A 24,285-nucleotide genomic window follows, 5' to 3' on the forward strand; every position below is an offset into this window, starting at 1 on the left:
GTTTATAAAGCTCTTAACTACTGTACCCTAAAGTACACTAACACCCATAAACTACCTATGTACCCCTAAACCGAGGTCCCCCCCACATCGCCGCCACTCGATTAAATTTTTAACCCCTAATCTGCCGACCGCCCACTACTTTATATTTATGTACCCCTAATCTGCTGCCCCTAACCCCAGCCGACCCCTGTATTATATTTATTCACCCCTAACCTGCCCCCCACAACGTCGCCGCCAGCTACTTACAATAATTAACCCCTAATCTGCCGACCCGCAAAGAGCCGCCAACCTACGTTATAGCTATGTACCCCTAATCTGCTGCCCCTAACCCCGCTGACCCCTGTATTATATTTATTCACCCCTAACCTGCCCCCCACAACGTCGCCGCCAGCTACTTACAATAATTAACCCCTAATCTTCCGACCGCAAAGCGCCGCCACCTACGTTATCCTTATGTACCCCTAATCTGCTGCCCTAAACACCGCCGACTCCCTGTATTATATTTATTAACCCCTAATCTGCCCCCCTCAACGTCGCCGTCACCTGCCTACACTTATTAACCCCTAATCTGCCGAGCGGACCTGAGCGCTACTATAATAAAGTTATTAACACCCTAATCCGCCTCACTAACCCTATCATAAATAGTATTAACCCCTAATCTGCCCTCCCTAACATCGTCGACACCTACCTTCAATTATTAACCCCTAATCTGTCGACCGGGAGCTCACCCGCTATTCTAATAAATGGATTAACCCCTAAAGCTAAGTCTAACCCTAACACTAACACCCCCCTAAGTTAAATATATTTTTATCTAACGAAATAAATTAACTCTTAATAAATAACTTATTCCTATTTAAAGCTAAATACTTACCTGTAAAATAAATCCTAATATAGCTACAATATAAATTATAATTATATTATAGCTTATTTAGGATTAATATTTTATTTTACAGGCAACTTGGTAATTATTTTAACCAGGTACAATAGCTATTAAATAGTTAATAACTATTTAATAGTTACCATAGTTTAAAATAATAACAAATTACCTGTAAAATAAATCCTAACCTAAGTTATAATTAAACCTAACACTACACTATCAATAAAATAATTAAATAAACTACCTACAATTACCTACAATTAACCTAACACTACACTATCAATAAATTAATTAAACACAATTCCTACAAATAAATACAATTAAATAAACTAGCTAAAGTACAAAAAATAAAAAAAGAACTAAGTTACAGAAAATAAAAAATAATTTACAAACATAAGAAAAATATTACAACAATTTTAAACTAATTACACCTACTCTAAGCCCCCTAATAAAATAACAAAGCCCCACAAAATAAAAAATTCCCTACCCTATTCTAAATTAAAAAAATGTACAAGCTCTTTTACCTTACCAGCCCTGAACAGGGCCCTTTGCGGGGCATGCCCCAAGAATTTCAGCTCTTTGCCTGTAATAAAAAACATACAATACCCCCCCCAACATTACAACCCACCACCCACATACCCCTAATCTAACCCAAACCCCCCTTAAATAAACCTAACACTAATCCCTGAAGATCTTCCTACCTTGTCATCACCATCCAGGTATCACCGATCCGATCCTGGCTCCAAGATCTTCATCCAACCCAAGCGGGGGTTGGCGATCCATAATCCGGTGCTCCAAAGTCTTCCTCCTATCCGGCAATGAAGAGTGACATCCGGACCGGCAAACATCATCTCCAAGCGGCATCTTCGATCTTCTTCCATCCGTTGCGGAGCGGGTCCATCTTGAAGCAGGCGACGCGAACCATCCTCTTCTTCGATGTCTCCCGACTAATGACGGTTTCCTTTAAGGGACGTCATCCAAGATGGCGTCCCTCGAATTCCGATTGGCTGATAGGATTCTATCAGCCAATCGTAATTAAGGTAGGAATTTTCTGATTGGCTGATGGAATCAGCCCAATCAGAATCAAGTTCAATCCGATTGGCCGAATCCAATCAGCCAATCAGATTGAGCTCGCATTCTATTGGCTGATCGGAACAGCCAATATAATGCGAGCTCAATCTGATTGGCTGATTGGATCAGCCAATCGGATTGAACTTGATTCTGATTGGCTGATTCCATCAGCCAATCAGAAAATTCCTACCTTAATTCCGATGGCTGATAGAATCCTATCAGCCAATCGGAATTCGAGGACGCCATCTTGGATGACGTCCCTTAAAGGAACCGTCATTAGTCGGGAGACATCGGAAGGAAGAGGATGGATCCGCGTCGCCTGCTTCAAGATGGACCCGCTCCGCACCGGATGGAAGAAGATCGAAGATGCCGCTTGGAGAAGATGTTTGCCGGTCCGGATGTCCCTCTTCTTGCCGGATAGAGGAAGACTTTAGGAGCACCGGATTATGGATCGCCAACCCCCGCTTGGGTTGGTATGAAGATCTGAGCCAGGACGGATCGGTGATACCTGGATGGTGAAGACAAGGTAGTGAAGATCTTCAGGGGATTAGTGTTTAGGTTTATTTAAGGGGGGTTTGGGTTAGATTAGGGGTATGGTGGGTGGTGGGTTGTAATGTTGGGGGGGGGTATTGTATGTTTTTTTATACAGGCAAAAGAGCTGATTTTATTGGGGCATGCCCCGCAAAGGGCCCTGTTCAGGGCTGGTAAGGTAAAGAGCTTGTAAATTTTTTAATTTAGAATATGGTAGGGAATTTTTTATTTTGGGGGGCTTTGGTTATTTTATTAGGGGGCTTAGAGTAGGTGTAATTAGTTTAAAATTGTTGTAATATTTTTCTTATGTTTGTAAATATTTTTTTATTTTCTGTAACTTAGTTCTTTTTTATTTTTGTACTTTAGCTAGTTTATTTAATTGTATTTATTTGTAGGAATTGTGTTTAATTAATTTATTGATAGTGTAGTGTTAGGTTTAATTATAACTTAGGTTAGGATTTATTTTACAGGTAAATTTGTTATTATTTTAACTAGGTAACTATTAAATAGTTCTTAACTATTTAATAGCTATTGTACCTGGTTAAAATAATTACCAAGTTGCCTGTAAAATAAATATTAATCCTAAAATAGCTATAATATAATTATAATTTATATTGTAGCTATATTAGGATTTATTTTACAGGTAAGTATTTAGCTTTAAATAGGAATAAGTTATTTAATAAGAGTTAATTTATTTCGTTAGATAAAAATTATATTTAACTTAGGGGGGTGTTAGTGTTAGGGTTAGACTTGGCTTTAGGGGTTAATCCATTTATTAGAATAGCGGTGAGCTCCGGTCGTCAGATTAGGGGTTAATAATTGAAGGTAGGTGTCGGCGATGTTAGGGAGGGCAGATTAGGGGTTAATACTATTTATGATAGGGTTAGTGAGGCGGATTAGGGGTTAATAACTTTATTATAGTAGCGCTCAGGTCCGCTCGGCAGATTAGGGGTTAATAAGTGTAGGTAGGTGTCGGCGACGTTGTGGGGGGCAGATTAGGGGTTAATAAATATAACATAGGGGTCGGCGATGTTAGGGCAGCAGATTAGGGGTACATAGGGATAACGTAGGTGGCGGCGTTTTACGGAGCGGCAGATTAGGGGTTAAAAGTGTAATGCAGGGGTCAGCGATAGCGGGGGCGGCAGATTAGGGGTTAATAAGTGTAAGGTTAGGGGTGTTTAGACTCGGGGTACATGTTAGAGTGTTAGGTGCAGACGTAGGAAGTGTTTCCCCATAGGAAACAATGGGGCTGCGTTAGGAGCTGAACGCTGCTTTTTTGCAGGTGTTAGGTTTTTTTTCAGCTCAAACAGTCCCATTGTTTCCTATGGGAGAATCGTGCACGAGCACGTTTTTGAGGCCGGCCGCGTCCGTAAGCAACTCTGGTATCGAGAGTTGCATTTGCGGTAAAAATGCTCTACGCTCCTTTTTTGGAGCCTAACGCAGCATTTGTTTTAACTCTCGATACCAGAGTTAAATTTATGGTGCGGCCAGAAAAAAGCCCGCGGAGCGTTAACAGCCCTTTTACCGCCGAACTCCAAATCTAGGCCTTAATGTTTCAACTTCTAGAGTTTCTCCAGTAAATCCAATTTTGGTCCTCATAAATTGAAAGAGATCATTTTTGCAAGATGGATAAAAATATAGGCCCAGGTTGCTTTATAATAGACTGGATCGCAGCAATTTGTTAGTCCAAAATTTTGCAGCCAGAGTCCCCTTTTTCTCTCTTCCTCAGGATTATATTTTGCAATATAGTCCCACCCCTTTTTATTGTAATCATCGTGAAATTGGAAACGCACAACGGAAGCTTGTCTTGTGATAGGCCCCTTGAGCTGAACATCTCTTGGTTATTTGGGAGACACCTCCCTGCATAGCCATTTATCTTTTGGCTGTGATACCATCCCTGATCTATAGATGGCAGCAGACATCCAGAAATGTAGTTTCTATTCCTAACACTGCTAACAGTAAATACAGTTCCTATATATTTTTATTCAATATACCATATTTTTTAGTATCAACAATTCACATGTTGTCATACTATTCATCCTGATTATTGTAATATGAAACATCAGTATTTTATCAATTTCTATGTTAAAATAGAAAATATCCACATATATCTGTGTTTATGACTAATATTCATAGGACATCTTGTCTGAAAATAAAGAAACAGATGTTATTTTGAAATGAGTCTAAGACTTATACATTTATTATACAGATACTTATTTAGAGATCTCATCTCCACATCAGTTCTTCCTGTAGTTTTCACTAGATTTCTGGAAAACAAAGAAAAATGTGTTTATCTTGAAATAAATGGATCAATCTTTGTATATACCAATGTAGTTATTTAATACAGCAAATATTTAATATAGTATGTCCCAGATCAATATATATATATATATATATATATATATATATATATATATATATATATATGTATGTATGTGTGTTGTTCGATTATTTTAAATAGATTTGAAAATTATAGACAAATCGGTTATATGACTTTTTTTTTTTTTTTTTAAACTTTTATTTATATCCAACAATGTATCAAATTACATGTCATTGCGCCGCGCAGGACATATCATACAACATGCTGAAAAATACAAATCGGACACATTTAGAGAATTATTGACCAAAGACAGACAGTAGTTTCTTCTGAGTCCTATAGGTTCGATAACTTTTATCCATAATATAGTTGTACACACCATTAAGATTTTTATATTTTACACTCCACAAGACTAAACAACAAAAAACTAAAACCTGATAAAGCTAGTGCAGTCTCCAATTAAAATAATTGTCATCTTGTATAGCTTCTGAACAAAAAACAAAATAAAACAAAAAAAAAACAATCGTAATCACAATCAACTCTCTCTCTCTCACCGCTCCGATTCGTTCTCCTCTAACCAAAACTTAGGAAAGTGGCCTGCATAAATGTTAGCTTGTACATAGGCAGATTTAATTAGAGGTTTAACCCCTTAATGACCACAGCACTTTTCCATTTTCTGTCCGTTTGGGACCATGGCTATTTTTACATTTTTGCAGTGTTTATGTTTAGCTGTAATTTTCCTCTTACTCAGTCATTTACTGTACCCACACATATTATATACCGTTTTTCTCGCCATTAAATGGACTTTCAAAAGATACCATTATTTTCATCATATCTTATAATTCACTATAAAAAAATTATAAAATATGAGGAAAAAATGGAAAAAACACACTTTTTCTAAATTTGACCCCTAAAATCTGTTACACATCTACAACCACCAAAAAAAAAAAACATGCTAAATAGTTTCTAAATTTCTCTTGTAAGGTGTATCCAGTCCACGGATCATCCATTACTTGTGGGATATTCTCCTTCCCAACAGGAAGTTGCAAGAGGATCACCCACAGCAGAGCTGCTATATAGCTCCTCCCCTAACTGCCATATCCAGTCATTCTCTTGCAACTCTCAACATTGCTGGAGGTAGTTAGAGGAAAGTGGTGTAATATAGTTAGTTTTTCCTTCAATCAAGAGTTTATTGTTTTTAAATAGTACCGAAATTGTACTATTTTATCTCAGGCAGCATTTAGAAGAAGAATCTGCCTGCGTTTTTCTATGATCTTAGCAGAAGTAACTAAGATCCACTGCTGTTCTCACATATGTCTGAGGAGTGAGGTAACTTCAGAAGGGAGAATGGCGTGCAGGGTATCCTGCAATAAGGTATGTGCAGTTTTAAGTTTTTCTAGGGATGGAATTTGCTAGAAAATGCTGCTGATACCGGATTAATGTAAGTTAAGCCTAAATACAGTGATTTAATAGCGACTAGTATCAGGCTTGCTATCAGAGGTATATACTCTGATTAATGTGCAATATAAAACGTTTGCTGGCATGTTTAATCGTTTTTATATATTCTTTGGTGATAAAACTTATTGGGGCCTAGTTTTTTCCACATTGCTGGCTTGATTTTTGCCTAGAAACAGTTTCCTGAGGCTTTCCACTGTTGTAATATGAGTGGGAGGGGCCTATTTTAGCGTTTTTTTGCGCAGTTAAAATTACAGACAGAGACATTCAGCTTCCCTCAGCAGTCCCCTGCATGTTATAGGACATCTCTGAAGGGCTCAAAAGGCTTCAAAAGTCGTGTATTGAGGAAGGTAAAGCCACAGTGGAGCTGTGGCAGTTGTGACTGTTTTTAAAAACGTTTTTTTTCATTTTGTTAATCCGTTTTTGGTATTAAGGGGTTAATCATCCATTTGCAAGTGGGTGCAATGCTCTGCTAACTTGTTACATACACTGTAAAAATTTCGTTAGTTTAACTGCCTTTTTTCACTGTTATTTCAAATTTTAGCAAAATTTGTTTCTCTTAAAGGCACAGTAACGTTTTTTTATATTGCTTGTTTAACTGCATTTAAAGTGTTTTCCAAGCTTGCTAGTCTCCTTGCTAGTCTTTATAAACATGTTTGACATAGAGGAAACCCCTTGTTCATTATGTTTAAAAGCCATGGTGGAACCCCATATGAGAATGTGTACTAAATGTATTGACTTCACTTTAAACAATAAAGATCAGATTTTGTCTTTAAAAAATGTATCACCAGAGGATTCTGGCGAGGGGGAAGTTATGCCGACTAACTCTCCCCACGTGTCAGACCCTTTGACTCCCGCTCAAGGGACTCCCGCTAAAATGGCGCCAAGTACATCAAAGACGCCCATAGCGATTACTTTGCAGGACATGGCGGCAGTCATGGATAATACCCTGTCAGCGGTATTAGCCAGACTGCCTGAATTCAGAGGAAAGCGCGATAGCTCTGGGGTTAGATGTAGTACAGAGTGCGCAGATGCTTTAAGGCCCATGTCTGATACTGCGTCACAATATGCAGAAGCTGAGGAAGGAGAGCTTCAGTCTGTGGGTGACATTTCTGATTCGGGGAAACCTGATTCAGATATTTCTACTTTTAAATTTAAGCTTGAGAACCTCCGTGTATTGCTTGGGGAGGTGTTAGCTGCTCTGAATGACTGTGACACAATTGCAGTGCCAGAGAAATTGTGTAGACTGGATAAATACTATGCAGTGCCGGTGTGTACTGATGTTTTTCCAATACCTAAAAGGTTTACAGAAATTATTTATAAGGAGTGGGATAGACCCGGTGTGCCGTTTTTCCCCCCCTCCTATTTTTAGAAAAATGTTTCCAATAGACGCCACCACACGGGACTTATGGCAGACGGTCCCTAAGGTGGAGGGAGCAGTTTCTACTTTAGCAAAGCGTTCCACTATCCCTGTCGAGGACAGTTGTGCTTTTTCAGATCCAATGAATAAAAAATTAGAAGGTTACCTTAAGAAAATGTTTATTCAACAAGGTTTTATCCTGCAGCCCCTTGCATGCATTGCGCCTGTCACTGCGCGGCGTTCTGGTTTGAGTCTCTGGAAGAGGCCTTTCAGACAGCTACTCCATTGACTGAAATACTTGACATGCTTAAAACACTTAAGCTAGCTAATTCTTTTGCTTCTGATGCCATTGTTCATTTGACTAAACTAACGGCTAAGAATTCTGGATTTGCCATCCAGGCGCGTAGGGCGCTATGGCTTAAATCTTGGTCAGCTGACGTGACTTCAAAGTCTAAATTACTTAACATTCCCTTCAAGGGGCAGACCCTATTCGGGCCTGGTTTGAAGGAAATTATTGCTGACATTACTGGAGGTAATGGTCATACCCTCCCTCAGGACAGGGCCAAACCAAAGGCCAAACAGTCTAATGTTCGTGCCTTTCGAAACTTCAAGGCAGGTGCAGCATCAACTTCCTCTGCTACAAGACAAGAGGGAACTTTTGCTCAATCCAAGCCGGGCTGGAAACCTAACCAGTCCTGGAACAAGGGCAAGCAGGCCAGAAAACCTGCTACTGCCTCTAAGACAGCATGAAGGAATGGCCCCCTATCCGGTAACGGATCTAGTAGGGGGCAGACTTTCTCTCTTCGCCCAGGCGTGGGCAAGAGATATTCAGGATCCCTGGGCGTTGGAGATCATATCTCAGGGATATCTTCTGGACTTCAAAGCTTCCCCCCTTCACCTTTCGAGATTATCTGTAAACCAGATAAAGAAAGAGGCATTCTTACGCTGTGTGCAAGACCTCCTAATTATGGGAGTGATCTGTCCAGTTCCACAGACGGAACAGGGACAGGGTTTTTATTCAAATCTGTTTGTGGTTCCCAAAAAAAGAGGGAACCTTCAGACCCATTTTGGATCTAAAGATCTTAAACAAATTCCTCAGAGTTCCATCGTTCAAAATGGAAACTATTCGGACCATCCTACCTATGATCCAGGAGGGTCAATACATGACCACAGTGGATTTGAAGGATGCTTACCTTCACATACCGATTCACAAGGATCATCATCGGTTCCTAAGGTTTGCCTTTCTGGACAGGCATTACCAGTTTGTGGCTCTTCCCTTCGGGTTAGCTACAGCTCCAAGAATCTTTACAAAGGTTCTGGGATCGCTTCTGGCGGTTCTAAGACCGCGAGGTATATCAGTGGCCCCTTATCTGGACGACATCCTGATACAGGCGTCAAGCTTTCAGATTGCCAAGTCACATACGGACATAGTTCTGGCATTTCTCAGGTCACATGGGTGGAAGGTGAACGAGGAAAAGAGTTCTCTATCCCCACTCACAAGAGTCTCCTTCCTAGGGACTCTGATAGATTCTGTAGAAATGAAAATTTACCTGACAGAGTCCAGGTTATCAAAGCTTCTACAATCTTGCTGTGTTCTTCATTCTATTCCGCGCCCTTCGGTGGCTCAGTGTATGGAAGTAATCGGCTTAATGGTAGCGGCGATGGACATAGTGCCATTTGCGCGCCTACATCTCAGACCGCTGCAACTATGCATGCTCAGTCAGTGGAATGGGGATTACACAGATTTGTCCCCTCTGCTAAATCTGGATCAAGAGACCAGAGATTCTCTTCTCTGGTGGCTATCTCGGTCCATCTGTCCAAAGGTATGACCTTTCGCAGGCCAGATTGGACAATTGTAACAACAGATGCCAGCCTCCTAGGTTGGGGTGCAGTCTGGAATTCCCTGAAGGCTAAGGGATCGTGGACTCAGGAGGAGAAACTCCTCCCAATAAATATTCTGGAGATAAGAGCAATATTCAAGGCTCTTCTAGCTTGGCCTCAGTTAGCAACCCTGAGGTTCATCAGATTTCAGTCGGACAACATCACGACTGTGGCTTACATCAACCATCAAGGGGGAACCAGGAGTTCCCTAGCGATGCTGGAAGTCTACAAGATAATTCGCTGGGCAGAGACTCACTCTTGCCACCTATCAGAAAATCCGCCTCCCAGTTCTCTACACCTGGGATATGGATTGCTAAGTCGTTAGACTTTTCATCCGGGGGATTGGGAACTCCATCCGGAGGTGTTTGCTCAATTGGTTCGTCGTTGGGGCAAACCAGAACTGGATCTCATGGCGTCTCGCCAGAACGCCAAACTTCCCTGTTACGGATCCAGGTCCAGGGACCCAGAAGCGGCACTGATAGATGCTCTAGCAGCGCCTTGGTTCTTCAACCTGGCTTATGTGTTTCCACCGTTTCCTCTGCTCCCTCGACTGATAGCCAAAATCAAACAGGAGAGAGCATCGGTGATCTTGATAGCGCCTGCGTGGCCACGCAGGACTTGGTATGCAGACCTAGTGGACATGTCATCCTTTCCACCATGGACCCTGCCTCTGAGACAAGACCTTCTACTACAAGGTCCTTTCAATCATCCGAATCTAATTTCTCTGAGACTGACTGCATGGAGATTGAACGCTTGATTTTATCAAAGCGTGGTTTCTCCGAGTCAGTCATTGATACCCTAATACAGGCACGAAAGCCTGTCACCAGGAAAATCTCCAAGAGGGTTTGGAAAAGGGATTATCAGCTAGTTCTTTAAAGGGACAGATTTCTGCTCTGTCTATTCTTTTGCACAAGCGTCTGGCTGAAGTTCCAGACGTTCAAGCTTTTTGTCAGGCTTTGGTTAGAATCAAGCCTGTGTTTAAACCTGTTGCTCCCCCATGGAGCTTAAACTTGGTTCTTAAAGTTCTTCAAGGGGTTCCGTTTGAACCCCTTCATTCCATTGATATTAAACTTTTGTCTTGGAAAGTTCTGTTTTTGATGGCTATTTCCTCGGCTCGGAGAGTCCCTGAGTTATCTGCCTTACAATGTGATTCTCCTTATCTGATTTTCCATTCAGATAAAGCAGTTCTGCGTACAAAACCTGGGTTTTTACCTAAGGTAGTTTCTAACAAGAATATCAATCAAGAGATTGTTGTTCCATCATTGTGTCCTAATCCTTCTTCAAAGAAGGAACGTCTTTTACATAATCTGGACGTGGTCCGTGCTTTGAAGTTTTACTTACAAGCTACTAAAGATTTTCGCCAAACATCTACACTGTTTGTTGTTTACTCTGGACAGAGGAGAGGTCAAAAAGCTTCGGCAACCTCCCTTTCTTTTTGGCTTCGGAGCGTAATTCGCTTAGCCTATGAGACTGCTGGACAGCAGCCCCCTGAAAGGATTACAGCTCATTCTACTAGAGCTGTGGCTTCCACCTGGGCCTTTAAAAATGAGGCTTCTGTTGAACAGATTTGCAAGGCGGCGACTTGGTCTTCGCTTCATACCTTTTCAAAATTTTACAAATTTGATACTTTTGCTTCTTCGGAGGCTATTTTTGGGAGAGAGGTTCTACAGGCAGTGGTTCCTTCCATTTAAGCCTGCCTTGTCCCTCCCTTCATCCGTGTACTTTAGCTTTGGTATTGGTATCCCACAAGTAATGGATGATCCGTGGACTGGATACACCTTACAAGAGAAAACATAATTTATGCTTACCTGATAAATGTATTTCTCTTGTGGTGTATCCAGTCCACGGCCCGCCCTGTCCTTTTAAGGCAGGTCTAAATTTTAATTAAACTACAGTCACCACTGCACCCTTTAGTTTCTCCTTTCTCGGCTTGTTTCGGTCGAATGACTGGATATGGCAGTTAGGGGAGGAGCTATATAGCAGCTCTGCTGTGGGTGATCCTCTTGCAACTTCCTGTTGGGAAGGAGAATATCCCACAAGTAATGGATGATCCGTGGACTGGATACACCACAAGAGAAATAAATTTATCAGGTAAGCATAAATTATGTTTTTGTCCTGAGTTTAGAAATACCCAATGTTTACATTTTCTTTGCGTTTTTTGCAAGTTATAGGGCAATAAATACAAGTAGCACTTTGCTATTTCCAAACCACTTTTTTTCAAAATTAGCGCTAGTTACATTGGAACACTAATATCTTTCAGGAATCCCTGAATATCCATTGACATGTATATATTTTTTTTAGAAGACATCCCAAAGTATTGATCTAGGCCCATTTTGCTATATTTCATGCCACCATTTCACCGCCAAATGCGATCAAATAAAAAAAATTGTTCACTTTTTCACAATTTTTTTTCACAAACTTTAGGTTTCTCACAGAAATTATTTACAAACAACTTATGCAATTATAGCATAAATGGTTGTAAATGCTTCTCTGGGATCCCCTTTGTTCAGAAATAGCAGACATATGGCTTTGGCTTTGCTTTTTGGTAATTAGAAGGCTGCTAAATGCCACTGCGCACCACACGTGTATTATGCCCAGCAGTGAAGGGGTTAATTAGGGAGCATGTAGGGAGCTTCTAGGGTTAATTTTAGATTTAGTGTAGTAGACAACCCCAAGTATTGATCTAGGCCCATTTTGGTATATTTCATGCCACCATTTCACCACCAAATGCGATCAAATTAAAAAAAACGCTACATTTTTCACAATTTTAGGTTTCTCACTGAAATTATTTACAAACAGCTTGTGCAATTATGGCACAAATGGTTGTAAATGCTTCTCTGGGATCCCCTTTGTTCAGAAATAGCAGACATATATGACTTTGGCATTGCTTTTTGGTAATTAGAAGGCAGCTAAATACTGCTGCGCATCACACGTGTATTATGGCTAGCAGTGAAGGGGTTAATTAGGTAGTTTGTAGGGAGCTTGCAGGGTTAATTTTAGCTTTTAGTGTAGAGATCAGCCTCCCACCTGCCCCACCCCACAATTGTCCCTGCCATCTTAAGTACTGGCAGAAAGTCTGCCAGTATTAAATAAAAAAAGTTAAAAAAAAAATAGTTTTAGCATATTTACATATGCTACTGTGAAAGATCCCTCCCCCTCTGCCTTATTGGGGGCCATCTTGGGTACTGGCAGCTGTCTGCCAGTACCCAGTTTGCAAATAAAAATGTTTTTTTTATTTGTTTTGCATTTTTTCTGTAGTGTAGCTTCCCCCCCACACACACCAACCCCCACCCCCTGTCTTATGTATATATTTATTTTTTTTTTTTTTACATATCCCCCACTATTTCAAATTTTCACAAATATTTTTCTGTAGTGTAGCGGTTCCCACCTACTCCCTCCCCGTGCACGCGCCCTCCCATGCACACGCGTCCATGCGCACCCCCGGCCATCCCCGATTCTGTCCCCCTCCAGATCAGCAGGGCCATCGATTACCGGCTCCCACCCACCAACGAATAGAGCCACCGATCTCCGGTGCAGAGAGGGCCACAGAGTGGCTCTCTCTGCACCGGATGGCTAAAAAGGGTTATTGCAGGATGCCTCGATATCGAGGCATCACTGCAATAACCAGAAAGCAGCTGGAAGTGAGCAGGATCGCTTCCAGCTGCTTTCCAGACCGAGGACATGCAGGGTACGTCCTCAGGCGTTAACTGCCTTTTTTTTGAGGATGTACCCTGCACGTCCTTGGTCATTAAGGGGTTAACTAGGCTTTTTTGTACAATTTTTTTTTTTTTTGTAAAGTACATATAAAAGGTTCCCATTTTTTTAAAGAAAGAGATTAAATGATCCTCTAAAGGATGAGATAAATTATACTGTTCTGACAAACATTGTGTAGTCAAAGCGTTTTTAAGTTGAGAGAATTTAGGCGCTGAACATGATTTCCACATTCTAAGGATAAGATTACGGCCAATTAATATAATCGTATTTATTTGAAATTCTTAAGGGCTCCTTATATGACTTTTTAAGTATATATTCTGCTATTTAAAATCTAAGTTTTTACAACGTCTGGAAAGTGGGATGTTTTGTGTATTCCAATCGGCAGGAGATATTTAACTCTTGCATACCATTAGGCTTCAAAGGAATTCCAGTGCCTCATGGTGTTAAATTATCACGTCTGTTGGCATATGCTTCTCTTTGAAATAACTTGCCTTTCTTTGAAATGACTGCCTGAACTTAACTAGACCAAATGTTCCATTCCTTTGTTCTCCTTCGGATGTAATGTAATCAGGAAGAAGGGGGGTGTCTCACCCAGCCAAGACCATCTCATATCACATTGGATTTTTAGCTATAAAATGAAATATCAAATATCTGATATATCTGTAGCTTATTTAATGTTACTTACCGGTACCCTGACATATTATATATTACCATCTTTTAGATGAATAGATATATTACCTGTAATTACTTTGTACTATATTTGTTCAACTATAAAACCAATGTGCCTGATCTTGTTTTGTTTCTTTCTTTGTAGATAATTCATTGAATGGTTCACATTCAGACAGGAGCCCAGCATAGAAAGAATGAGTGCTAAACTAAGTAAAACGAATGACTATTGTAAAAAATTGCGTACACCCCAAAAGTCACTGCAAGAAAATGGTGAGGTACGACAATCTGAAAAACAGGCGGCAAACAATAAAAACAAGACAAATGTTCAACAGATAGACCAACAGTTGTCTTGTAAAGTAAATCCAATGAAGAAGAAATTGTGTAGCAATACAGAAGGTAAACAAGACAATGGTATTGTCAAATCTCCCCCAGTGATGAAAAAAGCTGTGACATGTTTTGCTTGTACAGAATGTGGTAAACAGTTTAAACAAAAAGGTAATCTCACATCTCATGAAAGAATACACACAGGGGTGAAACCATTCACATGTATAGACTGTGGAAGAAGCTTCGCAGACCAGGGATATCTTCAAACGCACAGACGGATTCACACTGGGGAAAAACCTTTTAACTGTAAAGAATGTGGGAAAAGGTTTAAACGATCTGTACATCTTGTTAATCACAAAACGATTCACACAGGAGAGAAGCCCTACAAATGTACTGAATGCGGAAAAATGTTTCGGCTTAAGTGGAATCTCATTGCCCATCAACGGATTCACACAGGAGAAAAACCATTTGCATGTACAGAGTGTGGAAAAAGTTTCAGATACAAAGGAGATCTCTTGATCCATAACCAAATTCACACAGGGGAGAAACCATTTGGATGTTCTGAATGTGATAAAAGCTTTAAACGAAACGGAGATCTTGTATCCCACCTACGGACTCACACAGGGGAGAAACCATTCACATGTGCAGAATGTGGGAAACGCTACAAACAGAAGAAAGATTTGAAATTCCATGAAATTAGCCACATAGGCACAAAACCTTTTGAGTGCAAAGAGTGTGGGAAATGTTTTACACAAAAGAGGAATCTCAAAACTCATGAAATGATCCACATAACACCTGAATAGGGATTTATGTCAACCTTCAATAATGCCAAAAATATGTTTATGCATTGTAATACGCTGTTATTGTTTGTTTAGGTTTTACTTGCCGTATTTGGAGCATTTACCATTACACACACATAAATATTTTAGATTCTTTTTAAAACATGTTTCCAAAATCTAATTTTGTTTGTGAGCATAGTAGTCATTACATCTTAAAAGGTAGGCCATTTGTTGAGCTAGCTGAATAGAGCTGTGACAACGTATCAAATGTCTCTTTTTACACTCCAAATCATATAAATTGGTTTCTGTCTAGGTTATTTACTGGTAAATTAACAGCTGAGTTCCTTAAGTAGCCACCTATGTTTATCATTTTCTCTTATAACATAGTTCCTACTAATACTTTTATTGTTAAATATATTTTGGATTTTTTAGGATGTGTTATACTATTGAATACTTTTCTGAACTAATAAATGACTCGATTAAAAGAGCGCCAAATCTGCTTTCTTTTTAAAAGGTTAGAGCAGTGGCACATTTAGCTTTTATGTTGCCCCAGGCAATTGAAAATCTGCTGAACCCCAACAATTTTAGCTTATTTTTGCCTCTTATATATCTCATAACCAGAGCTCGGGGACACTAGATACCCAGGCAGAACATACTGCAAACTGTGATGTCATCCCACAGATCTGAATGCACTGTGTTAAAGGAATGTTTGTTTGATTTTGAGTCCTGAATCTACCTAATTGCTGCAGTCATACTAATTGAAGTGCTCCACAGTTTTTTGGGTCCTCATTGTCAGTCTACCTGCCCGGATATGCGCCTAGGTTTAGTATTTGTAACTTGTCAGTTGTGTTTCCTCTTAGTGCTGAATGTCTGACTATCAGAGCAGAGGGAGACCGCTTGAAAGCTGCTCTTTAGCGTGCATGAAGAAATGTAAGGACAATTCCACTTTTGTTTTATGTTTATTGTCCCCTCGGCAGGCTCCATGCATTGGAGCGACAAAAAAACTCTTACAAAGGTACTTTTATGCTGGCTAGTGGCTTCAGAGACTACAATTTTATTACAGCCCTTTCTTGCAATTATAGGGTTAACTGGGTGACAAATTATAGCTACCGGGGTGGGGGGGGGTATGTGGGAGGGGCTGTAACTCTGCTTCACAAGTCATTTAATCATTGAAGTGTAACTTGCAGTAGTGAGTCTGCTTTCACTTGTATTTTATTTTACAATGGTTTCCTTTTAACTCATTTTTAAATGTACATAACATTGTATTTAAATATAATGCAGTAGTGAGTCTGCTTTCACTTGTATTTTAATTTACAATGATCTGCTTTAAATAATTCTTTAACATGTATATAACATTGCATTTACTATCAAATATATATATATATATATAAATACATTTTTTATTTTATTTACAATGGTCTGGTGTGTGTGTGTGTGTGTGTGTATATGTGTATATATATATATATATATATATATACATACACAGGTGGCCCTCGTTTTACAACGGTTCAATTTACACTGTTTCAGAATAACAACCTTTTTTTCCAGTCATGTAACTGCTATTGAAAAACATTGAGAAGCAGTGCATTTATTAAAATAGCCAGTAAGTGGAACCGTCCGCTTGTGTTGCAGCAAAGCCAAGCAAGCTGAAATCAATCAGTTTAACCAGACCTGAGCTATCGAGCAGATTTCAAAGGAACAAGATCTTCCTGTCTATAAATCAGTCCAGATTGGAATGCATAGAAAGAACTGTTTGCAGAAAAATGCAAGTGAAGTCTGTGTTGTGTGATTATTTTATTAGGTTTATAATGCTTTTTAGCAAATGGTTTTTGTTCATTTAACTTACTTTAATTATATATTCTGTGTTGTGTGATTATTTTATGAGGTTTATAATGCTGTTTAGCATTCAAAGTCTTCATTTCAAAGCTTTAAAAATAATGTATTAGTTGTAACTTATGACAATTTTGAGAGGGGCCTGGAACCTATCTCCCTAACTTCCCATTGACTTACATTATAAACTGAGTTTCAATTTACAACGGTTTCAATTTACAACCATTCCTTCGAGAACCTAACCCCGGCGTAAACTGAGGGCTGTGTGTGTGTATATGTGTGTGTGTGTATATGTATGTATGTATGTATATATATATATATATATATATATATATATACATACACACACAACCTTTTGAAAGCAAATGCACAATTGTGAACATTTGAAATTGTAGTGTTAATCAGCACATTGCAAATTTTTTACTGGTGCTTTAGTGTAAATGGCTAAGTTAAAATTGAAGTGCATTTCAAAATGAGCTGCAGAAAATCTTGCACTAAAAAAAAACTCATCGCAGAAAGCAAAAAAAAGTTCTGCCACTGGGTGTAATACGGTTAAAGGGACAGTCTACACCAGAATTTTTATTGTTTGAAATGATAGATAATCCCTTTATTACCCATTCCTTAGTTTTGCATTACCAACACAGTTCTATAAATACACTTGTTACCTCTGTGATTACCTTGTATCTAAGCCTCTGCAAACTGCCCCCTTATTTTAGTTCTTTTGACAGACATCAATTTTAGCCAATCAGAGCTTGCTCACTGGAACTCCACATGCGTGAGCACAGTGTTATCTATATGATAAACTTGAACTAACACCCTCTAGTGGTGAAAAACTGTCAAAATGCCCTGAGAGAAGAGGTGGCCTTCAAGGGCTTAGAAATTACCATATGAACCTCTTAGGCTTAGCTTTCAGCTAATAATACCAAGAGAACAAAGCAAAATTGGTGATAAAAGTAAATTGGAAAATTGTTTAAAATTACATTCCCTATCTGAATCATGAAAGTTTATTTTGGACTAGACTGTCCCTTTAATCAAGGATTCTAATGGAATAGGAATGAGAAGTCATTATGCCATAGAATTAACCCATGGCAGTAGTTTAATTTTACATACCTAGTTTTTTTCTATAGTCGTAATATAATTGATATGTTAAAGGGTCTGCAAATACTTTTCTTTTTGTTTTTAACTTTTTTTGCTCACTCTCCCAAAATTCTCTGGGGTTTTTTCTTAGCACTAACCACATTTATACAATCTTTAAAATGTTGGTTATACAAAACTGAGGAATGGGTAATATAGGGATTATTTATGTTTTTTTAAACAATCTCAATTTTGGAGTAGACTGTCCCTTTAAAGGAACACTATGCTTAATGATTTTTTTTTTTTCCCAATATGGATGACAGAAAATGATTAAGACAGTTTTTTGTATGAAATAACAGTGAAGTAAATTATTTTTATATTTAAATTGACACTAATACAGCTGTATCAATTCTGCATTTTCTGATAATGCAACTGGTCGATAAAAACGTCCTAATAGTGCTCATTGGCTGAAACCTTGTTCCTGTTAGTCCTCATTGGCTGTAAATACTTCCTGTTAGTGTTCATTGACAGCTATTTCCTGATAGTCCTCATTGGCTGTAAATACTTTCTGTTAGTGTTCGTTGGCAGATAGCTACTTCCTGTTGGTGCTCAATGAGCTTTAGGCAGTACTGTTAGTATTAATAGAAAGTGCACAATTAAAATGGTATATGACTTTAAGATGACATTTAAACAGCTTTAACTTTGAAAAACAAAATGGCGGCACATATAAATGTTTATATGGAGTACAGTGTCCTTACATCATTCACTTATGATACATTTTGTTTAATTCTAAGAAACAATTGTATTATAAATTTTCAGATCATAAAGAGGCTAAAACAAATAGCCCCTTCTTTTTACTGTAAAGTTTAGGGGAAAAAACAGGGTATTTTTTTGTTTATTTAAAAATGCCTTTTTTCCCACACTAGTTTGCAAAACTATTACATATATGGTGCAGGGTTAGGCTTGTGAAGTTATCAGCCTTGGGAAACTCTTAAAGGGGCAGTGAATACTTTGTAATTATAAAATATTTCTGTGGTCTTCCAGTCTGAATGTTATTAGAAAAGATTAACACTTTGTTTGCTGCAATTTTTTTTCAATCACCAAACTCCACCCACCACTTTCCTTATTTGAAGGAGCCAATCAGGTCTTGCATCTAGAGAAGACAGTTCTAGCCACTTAACCGTGTTAACAAAAACTCTATTGTTTGGCTTCATTATAAAATGTAAGAAAACAAACTGCTAATTATGTGGAAATATGAGGCAAGGTTAGGCTTGTGAAGCTGGCTATGTGCTCTTTCAGTTTTTTGGACTGGAAATCCACAGTTTTCAGATCTAAAGGGACATGAAACTTTTTTTTAAACTTTATAACTCTGTGTGAGTCACAAAATAATTTTTTTCGGGTTTCATATCCCTTTAATTAAGCATTTTATATTAAAATTCCAAAGTGTTTACTGTCCCATTACTTTTTACAGTTAAAGTACAGGAACAGGGGACACAAATTATAAAAGTATACTGCTGTTTTACTGAGTGTAATTAAACACTTTACAATCTCAAGGTGTTTTATGCCCTTAAAGGATGGAATTAATTTATCTACAGATAATGAGTACAAGATCACTTGTGAAGCAGCAAGGATGCGGTTCTCTCAAGGGGACGGTGGATAAACTATAGTTTTCTTACCGATTACAGGAAAAGCTGGTAAAATAAAAGCTTGTTTTCTCTGTGCATAGTGAAACATTCTGGTGTAGATTGCAAGTGGAGCGCTACTGATAGTGCACGGTACGCTATCAATATCATGTGCCTGTGCACAGAATAGAGCAAAATAAAATTATAACAAAACACAAGTAAAACATATAAAAATAAAGTATTACACTCATCCATATACCTATGAAATATGCTTATTACTAAAATAAATACTTAAAAAGTGTATTAACTCCTTAATGACCAATGTACCCTGCATTCCTCAGTTCCAGTGGCATGAAGATATAGTGCGGTCTTTCCGACATCAGCAAGACCTGCACTATTTCCTAAGCATTTATGTGCGCATCTGAATGCTGACATACATGGTACGTTGGTGGTTGTTAAAGTGATATGTTATATCACAAGGTGTTTGACTGGGAAGGGCTCAAAGGCATTTATATATATATATATATATATATATAGGAGATACAAATATAGGGTATACTTTGCCCATTTGCTAACTACTAAATGGAGCAATTTAAAATCCATAGTGAAATATAGTTTCTTGGGGAGTTAACTAAAAATGGATAAAATACAGGCAACTACACCATTTTTTACACTCTTCCCCACGTAAACATGACTTGTCTAGACCCTTAACTCCCTTTGAACAAATTTTTATGATAGAGGGCCCCATAAGAAATACTCTTTCCACAGCAAAAAAGTTTCTTATAGAAAAGAAAAATCATGGGCGACCAACCTATACTCAACATTGGCATAGGGAACTGTGTAGAAACCTCAACACTTTAGATTGGAACCACGTAATTAACAATCATCAGATAAATTCTGGAGGGGTTGCCGTGCAAAAGGTACCTTGATCCATATCTGGTGGAGTTGTCCAAAGCTTACTACATTTTGGTCATTGATTGTGAAATTTATTTGTCTCTTATTCTCACTAGACCCCACTATGGCTTTTACTGAATCTCCAACCCAGAATTCCTTGCAAATTAAGACTCAAATTACTGTAATTTGATCTCAACTCAGCCAACACTCTGACAGCAGAAGCCTGGAAGTAACCTATAGTACACACAACTCGGGAGTGGATTACACCGATATATCGCTTTACTGGGAAGTCACATTACATACTTTTCTGAATCAACAAATATAGCCCTAAGGGCGTTACTCAGGATTTTGAGCAGCATATGCCTGTCCTCCCCTCCATCCTTATCTATCCTTTACTCACTTTCCTTATTTTTTTATAACATTTAAACCTACATTTCTGCCTGTTTCTAAGCCACTACATGCATTTTTATTAACATTTCACAACAAGACACTGCTAATTCATGTGTGCCATATAGATAAGATTGTGCTCTCTCCCGTGGAGTTGTGGCAGACACTGCACTTATTGGCTTAAATGCAAGTGAATAGATAATAAATAAATAGCCATGTGATCAGGGGGCTATAAAAAGAGGCTTAGATACAAGGTAATCACAGAGGTAAAAAGTGTATTAATATAGCAGTGTTGGTTATGCAGAACTGGGGAATGGGTAATAAATGGATTATCTATCTTTTTAAACAATACAAATTTTGGAGTAGACTGTCACTTTAAATGGAAGCTAACCACATTGTGAATCGTATGTTCTGTTATGTTAAGTTTTATGTTATTTGATGGTCTTTAATCCACCTAAAAGTAATGCTTTCACCAAAAACTTTAATAAAAATATATACTTTGCAGTATACCTTCATATAAAACATTATTTTGGGCCCTTTTCATGCACTTTTTTTTAAAAAAAATGTATTAATAAATAAGCATAACAAAAAAAATGGAAAACGCCAACCAACATCCGGAAATGACGCAACTTGCGTTATAACAAGCACGACTTCACACCAAACAACCTAACGTCAACAAAGACACAGGAATTTATGAAACTTGCGACACTATAGATGCAAATTCACGCAAAAAATGCGCAAAAAATGACTCAATAGGTAACAGCATTTTGCGCCCTCGTGAGCCTAGATTTGCCCGCGAAATCAAGGAAAAATAAGTCAAATTGGAAAAAAAAGATTAAACCCCAGGTCAGAAAATATTAAAAAAATAACTTCCTAAAACATGATTCCCATACTGAAACTGTTAGACTGCAAAGGGAAATACACATAGACCTGACTCATGGCAAATATAAGTAAATACATATATTTAAAACTTTACATTAATACATAAAGCGCCAAACATAGCTGAAAGTGTCTTAAACAGTGATACATACTTACCGAAAGACACCCATCCACATATAGCAGAAAGCCAATCCAGTACTGAAAACTATCAGCAGAGGTAATGGTATAAGAGTATATCATCGCTCGGAAAAGGGAGATAGGAGATGAATCCCTACGACCGATAACAGAGAACCCTTGAAAAGATTTCCCACGAGTGAAACCATAAAAAATCAACAGGCGATACTCTTCACATCCCTCTGACAAACACTGTACTCTCAGAGGAATTGTGCTTCAAAATGCTTAGAAGCACTTATCATAGAAGAAATCAAGCACAAACTTACTTCACTACCTCCATAGGAGGCAATGTTTGTAAAACTAAGGTGTGAGTGTAGTGGGAGGTGTATTTATACGCATTTGAGGTTTGGGAAACTGCCCCTCCTGATAGGAATGTATATCCCATACGTCACTAGCTCATGGACTCTTGCCATTTACATGAAAGAAAAAAGAACACATAATACATATTTAACCCCTTAACGACCAAGGACGTACGCCATACGTCCTCAAAAAAAATACAGTTAATGACTTAGGATGTATGGCGTACGTCCTTGGTCTGGAAAGCAGCTGGAAGCAATCCTGATCACTTCCAGTCGCTTTCCGGTTATTGCAGTGATGCCTCGATATCGAGGCATCCTGCAATAACCCCCCTTGGCCATCCGATGCAGAGAGAGCCACTCTGTGGCCCTCTCTGCACCAGACATCGATGGCCGGTATCGGTGGGAGCTTACGTGGGAGGCGGATGGGCGGCCATCGATGGGCCATATGACGTTGAGGGGGCGGGATCGCCGGGGGCTGCGCGCATGCACAGGGTGGATGCGGGTGGGAACGGCTACACTACAGAAAACAATTAAAAATAAAAGTTGGGTAATACTATTTTTTTTAAAAAAATCAAAGTGATCTGAGAGGTGGAGGGGGGGTTATTCTTTGGGGGGGAAGCTACACTACAGAAAAAAAAAATTAAAAAGCATTTTTTTGCAGAAACTGGGTACTGGCAGACAGCTGTGGTTGAATATCAGAAAGCGCCTATCTAGAGGCTATGGGAGGTGGGTTAAATGTTTGGAATGTGCCTTTCTATCAAGTGTAGATAGTATTGGTAAATAGTATTGGTAAAAAACAACGCAAGGTTGTATGAAGTTAGATGTTTAAGCAGTATAACAGTTTAACAAGTTTATTTTCTACATATAATCAAATAAAAATTAAACATATATTGAAAACAGTCAGTTAAAAACATGGATCCATGTACATATTCTAAATATTGTACAATATTGATCAATAGATAACAATTGTTTGATATTAAAACAAAGACTTATTTTAAAAATTACTTTAAAATAATGGGTTGACAAGAAATTATTGTTATTCAATTTCTTATAAAATCCTTAAAATGTGGTTTAGGTGTATTGCACCAGTTAGATGATCAATTAGATTGTCTCTAGTCCCTTAATGAAAATATCCTCCTCAGTGAAAAATTGTGAAAAAATAAAATAAAAATAAAAATGATTACTTTTAGTGAAAAAACAGTGTTCAAAAAATGGTGTTCAAAAAATATATATATCAGTGTCTGAAAAATGTGTAGCAATCGAAAATATGTTGGATCAGAAATATATTGGATCAAAAAAAATAATAAAAAAAAATAAAAATTGAAACTCAAAAAATCGTGTTGTAATCCAAAAATGGTGATGGTGGAAGATCAGTTAGTGAAAAAAGGTTTATATGGTATAGATATAAATCCAGATCCTTTATCCAATAGTTATTTAGTGGTTCAAAGTGAATGTAATGTTAATAATGATGATTTAAAATCCTCCTTTCCTTTCTGGCAAATGCTTTATTGTTGGAGTGTTTTCTAGAGTGTTCAGTCTATAGTAAAAGACTCTATCCTCATACAACCTGCAAACAACAAAACAACATAGTGCAATAATGCTACAGATATAAAAGGAATAATGAAATATTGCTCACCAAATTCTGTCAATGCGTTTCGGCCTCTCAGTTAGGCCTTTTTCAAGACTATGTTTTCTGGTGAGTTATGGTGGCTATTTAAGGTGTATTCTACAAATCATAGGGTCGTGAATTTGGCGCCAAAAAACGCTATCCTAACTTGACCCGGAAGTGTTATTTTTCCTTACGTTTTTTGTGTGAACTCCTTTTTCCCGTTTTATTATATTTTATTGTTCTTATTATAAGTATTCTATTGTTAGTCTCCTTTGTGTTGTAGTTCTGTTTAGTATTTGGTAATAGATTACTTACGTTTCGTTTGTTTAGTTTTACTCTTTGAGCCGGATGTTTGTGTTTAAGTGAAACCGGAAGTGTCAGAGGCAGGAAGTTTCACTCGTTGGACCGGATGTTTGTATCTAAGTGAAACCGGAAGTGACGTCTTGTTTATTGCATCACTTCCGGCATACCTATTGTTTACAAACATTGCCGGTTACCATAACAATACCTCCGGTATTGTGTTTTGCAGAGGTGACAAA

At 38.3% G+C, this 24,285-nt stretch overlaps 1 protein-coding gene across 2 annotated transcripts in view; it reads left to right on the forward strand.

Annotated features, from left to right (window-relative positions):
* LOC128660063 (gastrula zinc finger protein XlCGF8.2DB) overlaps nt 1–15,466 on the forward strand; it is a 70,081-nt gene extending 54,615 nt beyond the window's left edge. For both annotated transcript variants that reach the window (XM_053713664.1, XM_053713663.1), the window contains exon 2: nt 14,021–15,466. In XM_053713664.1, the coding sequence (XP_053569639.1) occupies nt 14,070–15,002 (933 nt within the window). In that variant the 5' untranslated portion in view covers nt 14,021–14,069 and the 3' untranslated portion in view covers nt 15,003–15,466. The remainder of the gene's footprint in view (nt 1–14,020) is intronic.
* The last annotated feature ends 8,819 nt before the right edge of the window (nt 15,467–24,285 follow it).

The sequence above is a fragment of the Bombina bombina genome, chromosome 5 (assembly GCF_027579735.1).
Source record: "Bombina bombina isolate aBomBom1 chromosome 5, aBomBom1.pri, whole genome shotgun sequence".
Classification (NCBI taxonomy): domain Eukaryota; kingdom Metazoa; phylum Chordata; class Amphibia; order Anura; family Bombinatoridae; genus Bombina; species Bombina bombina.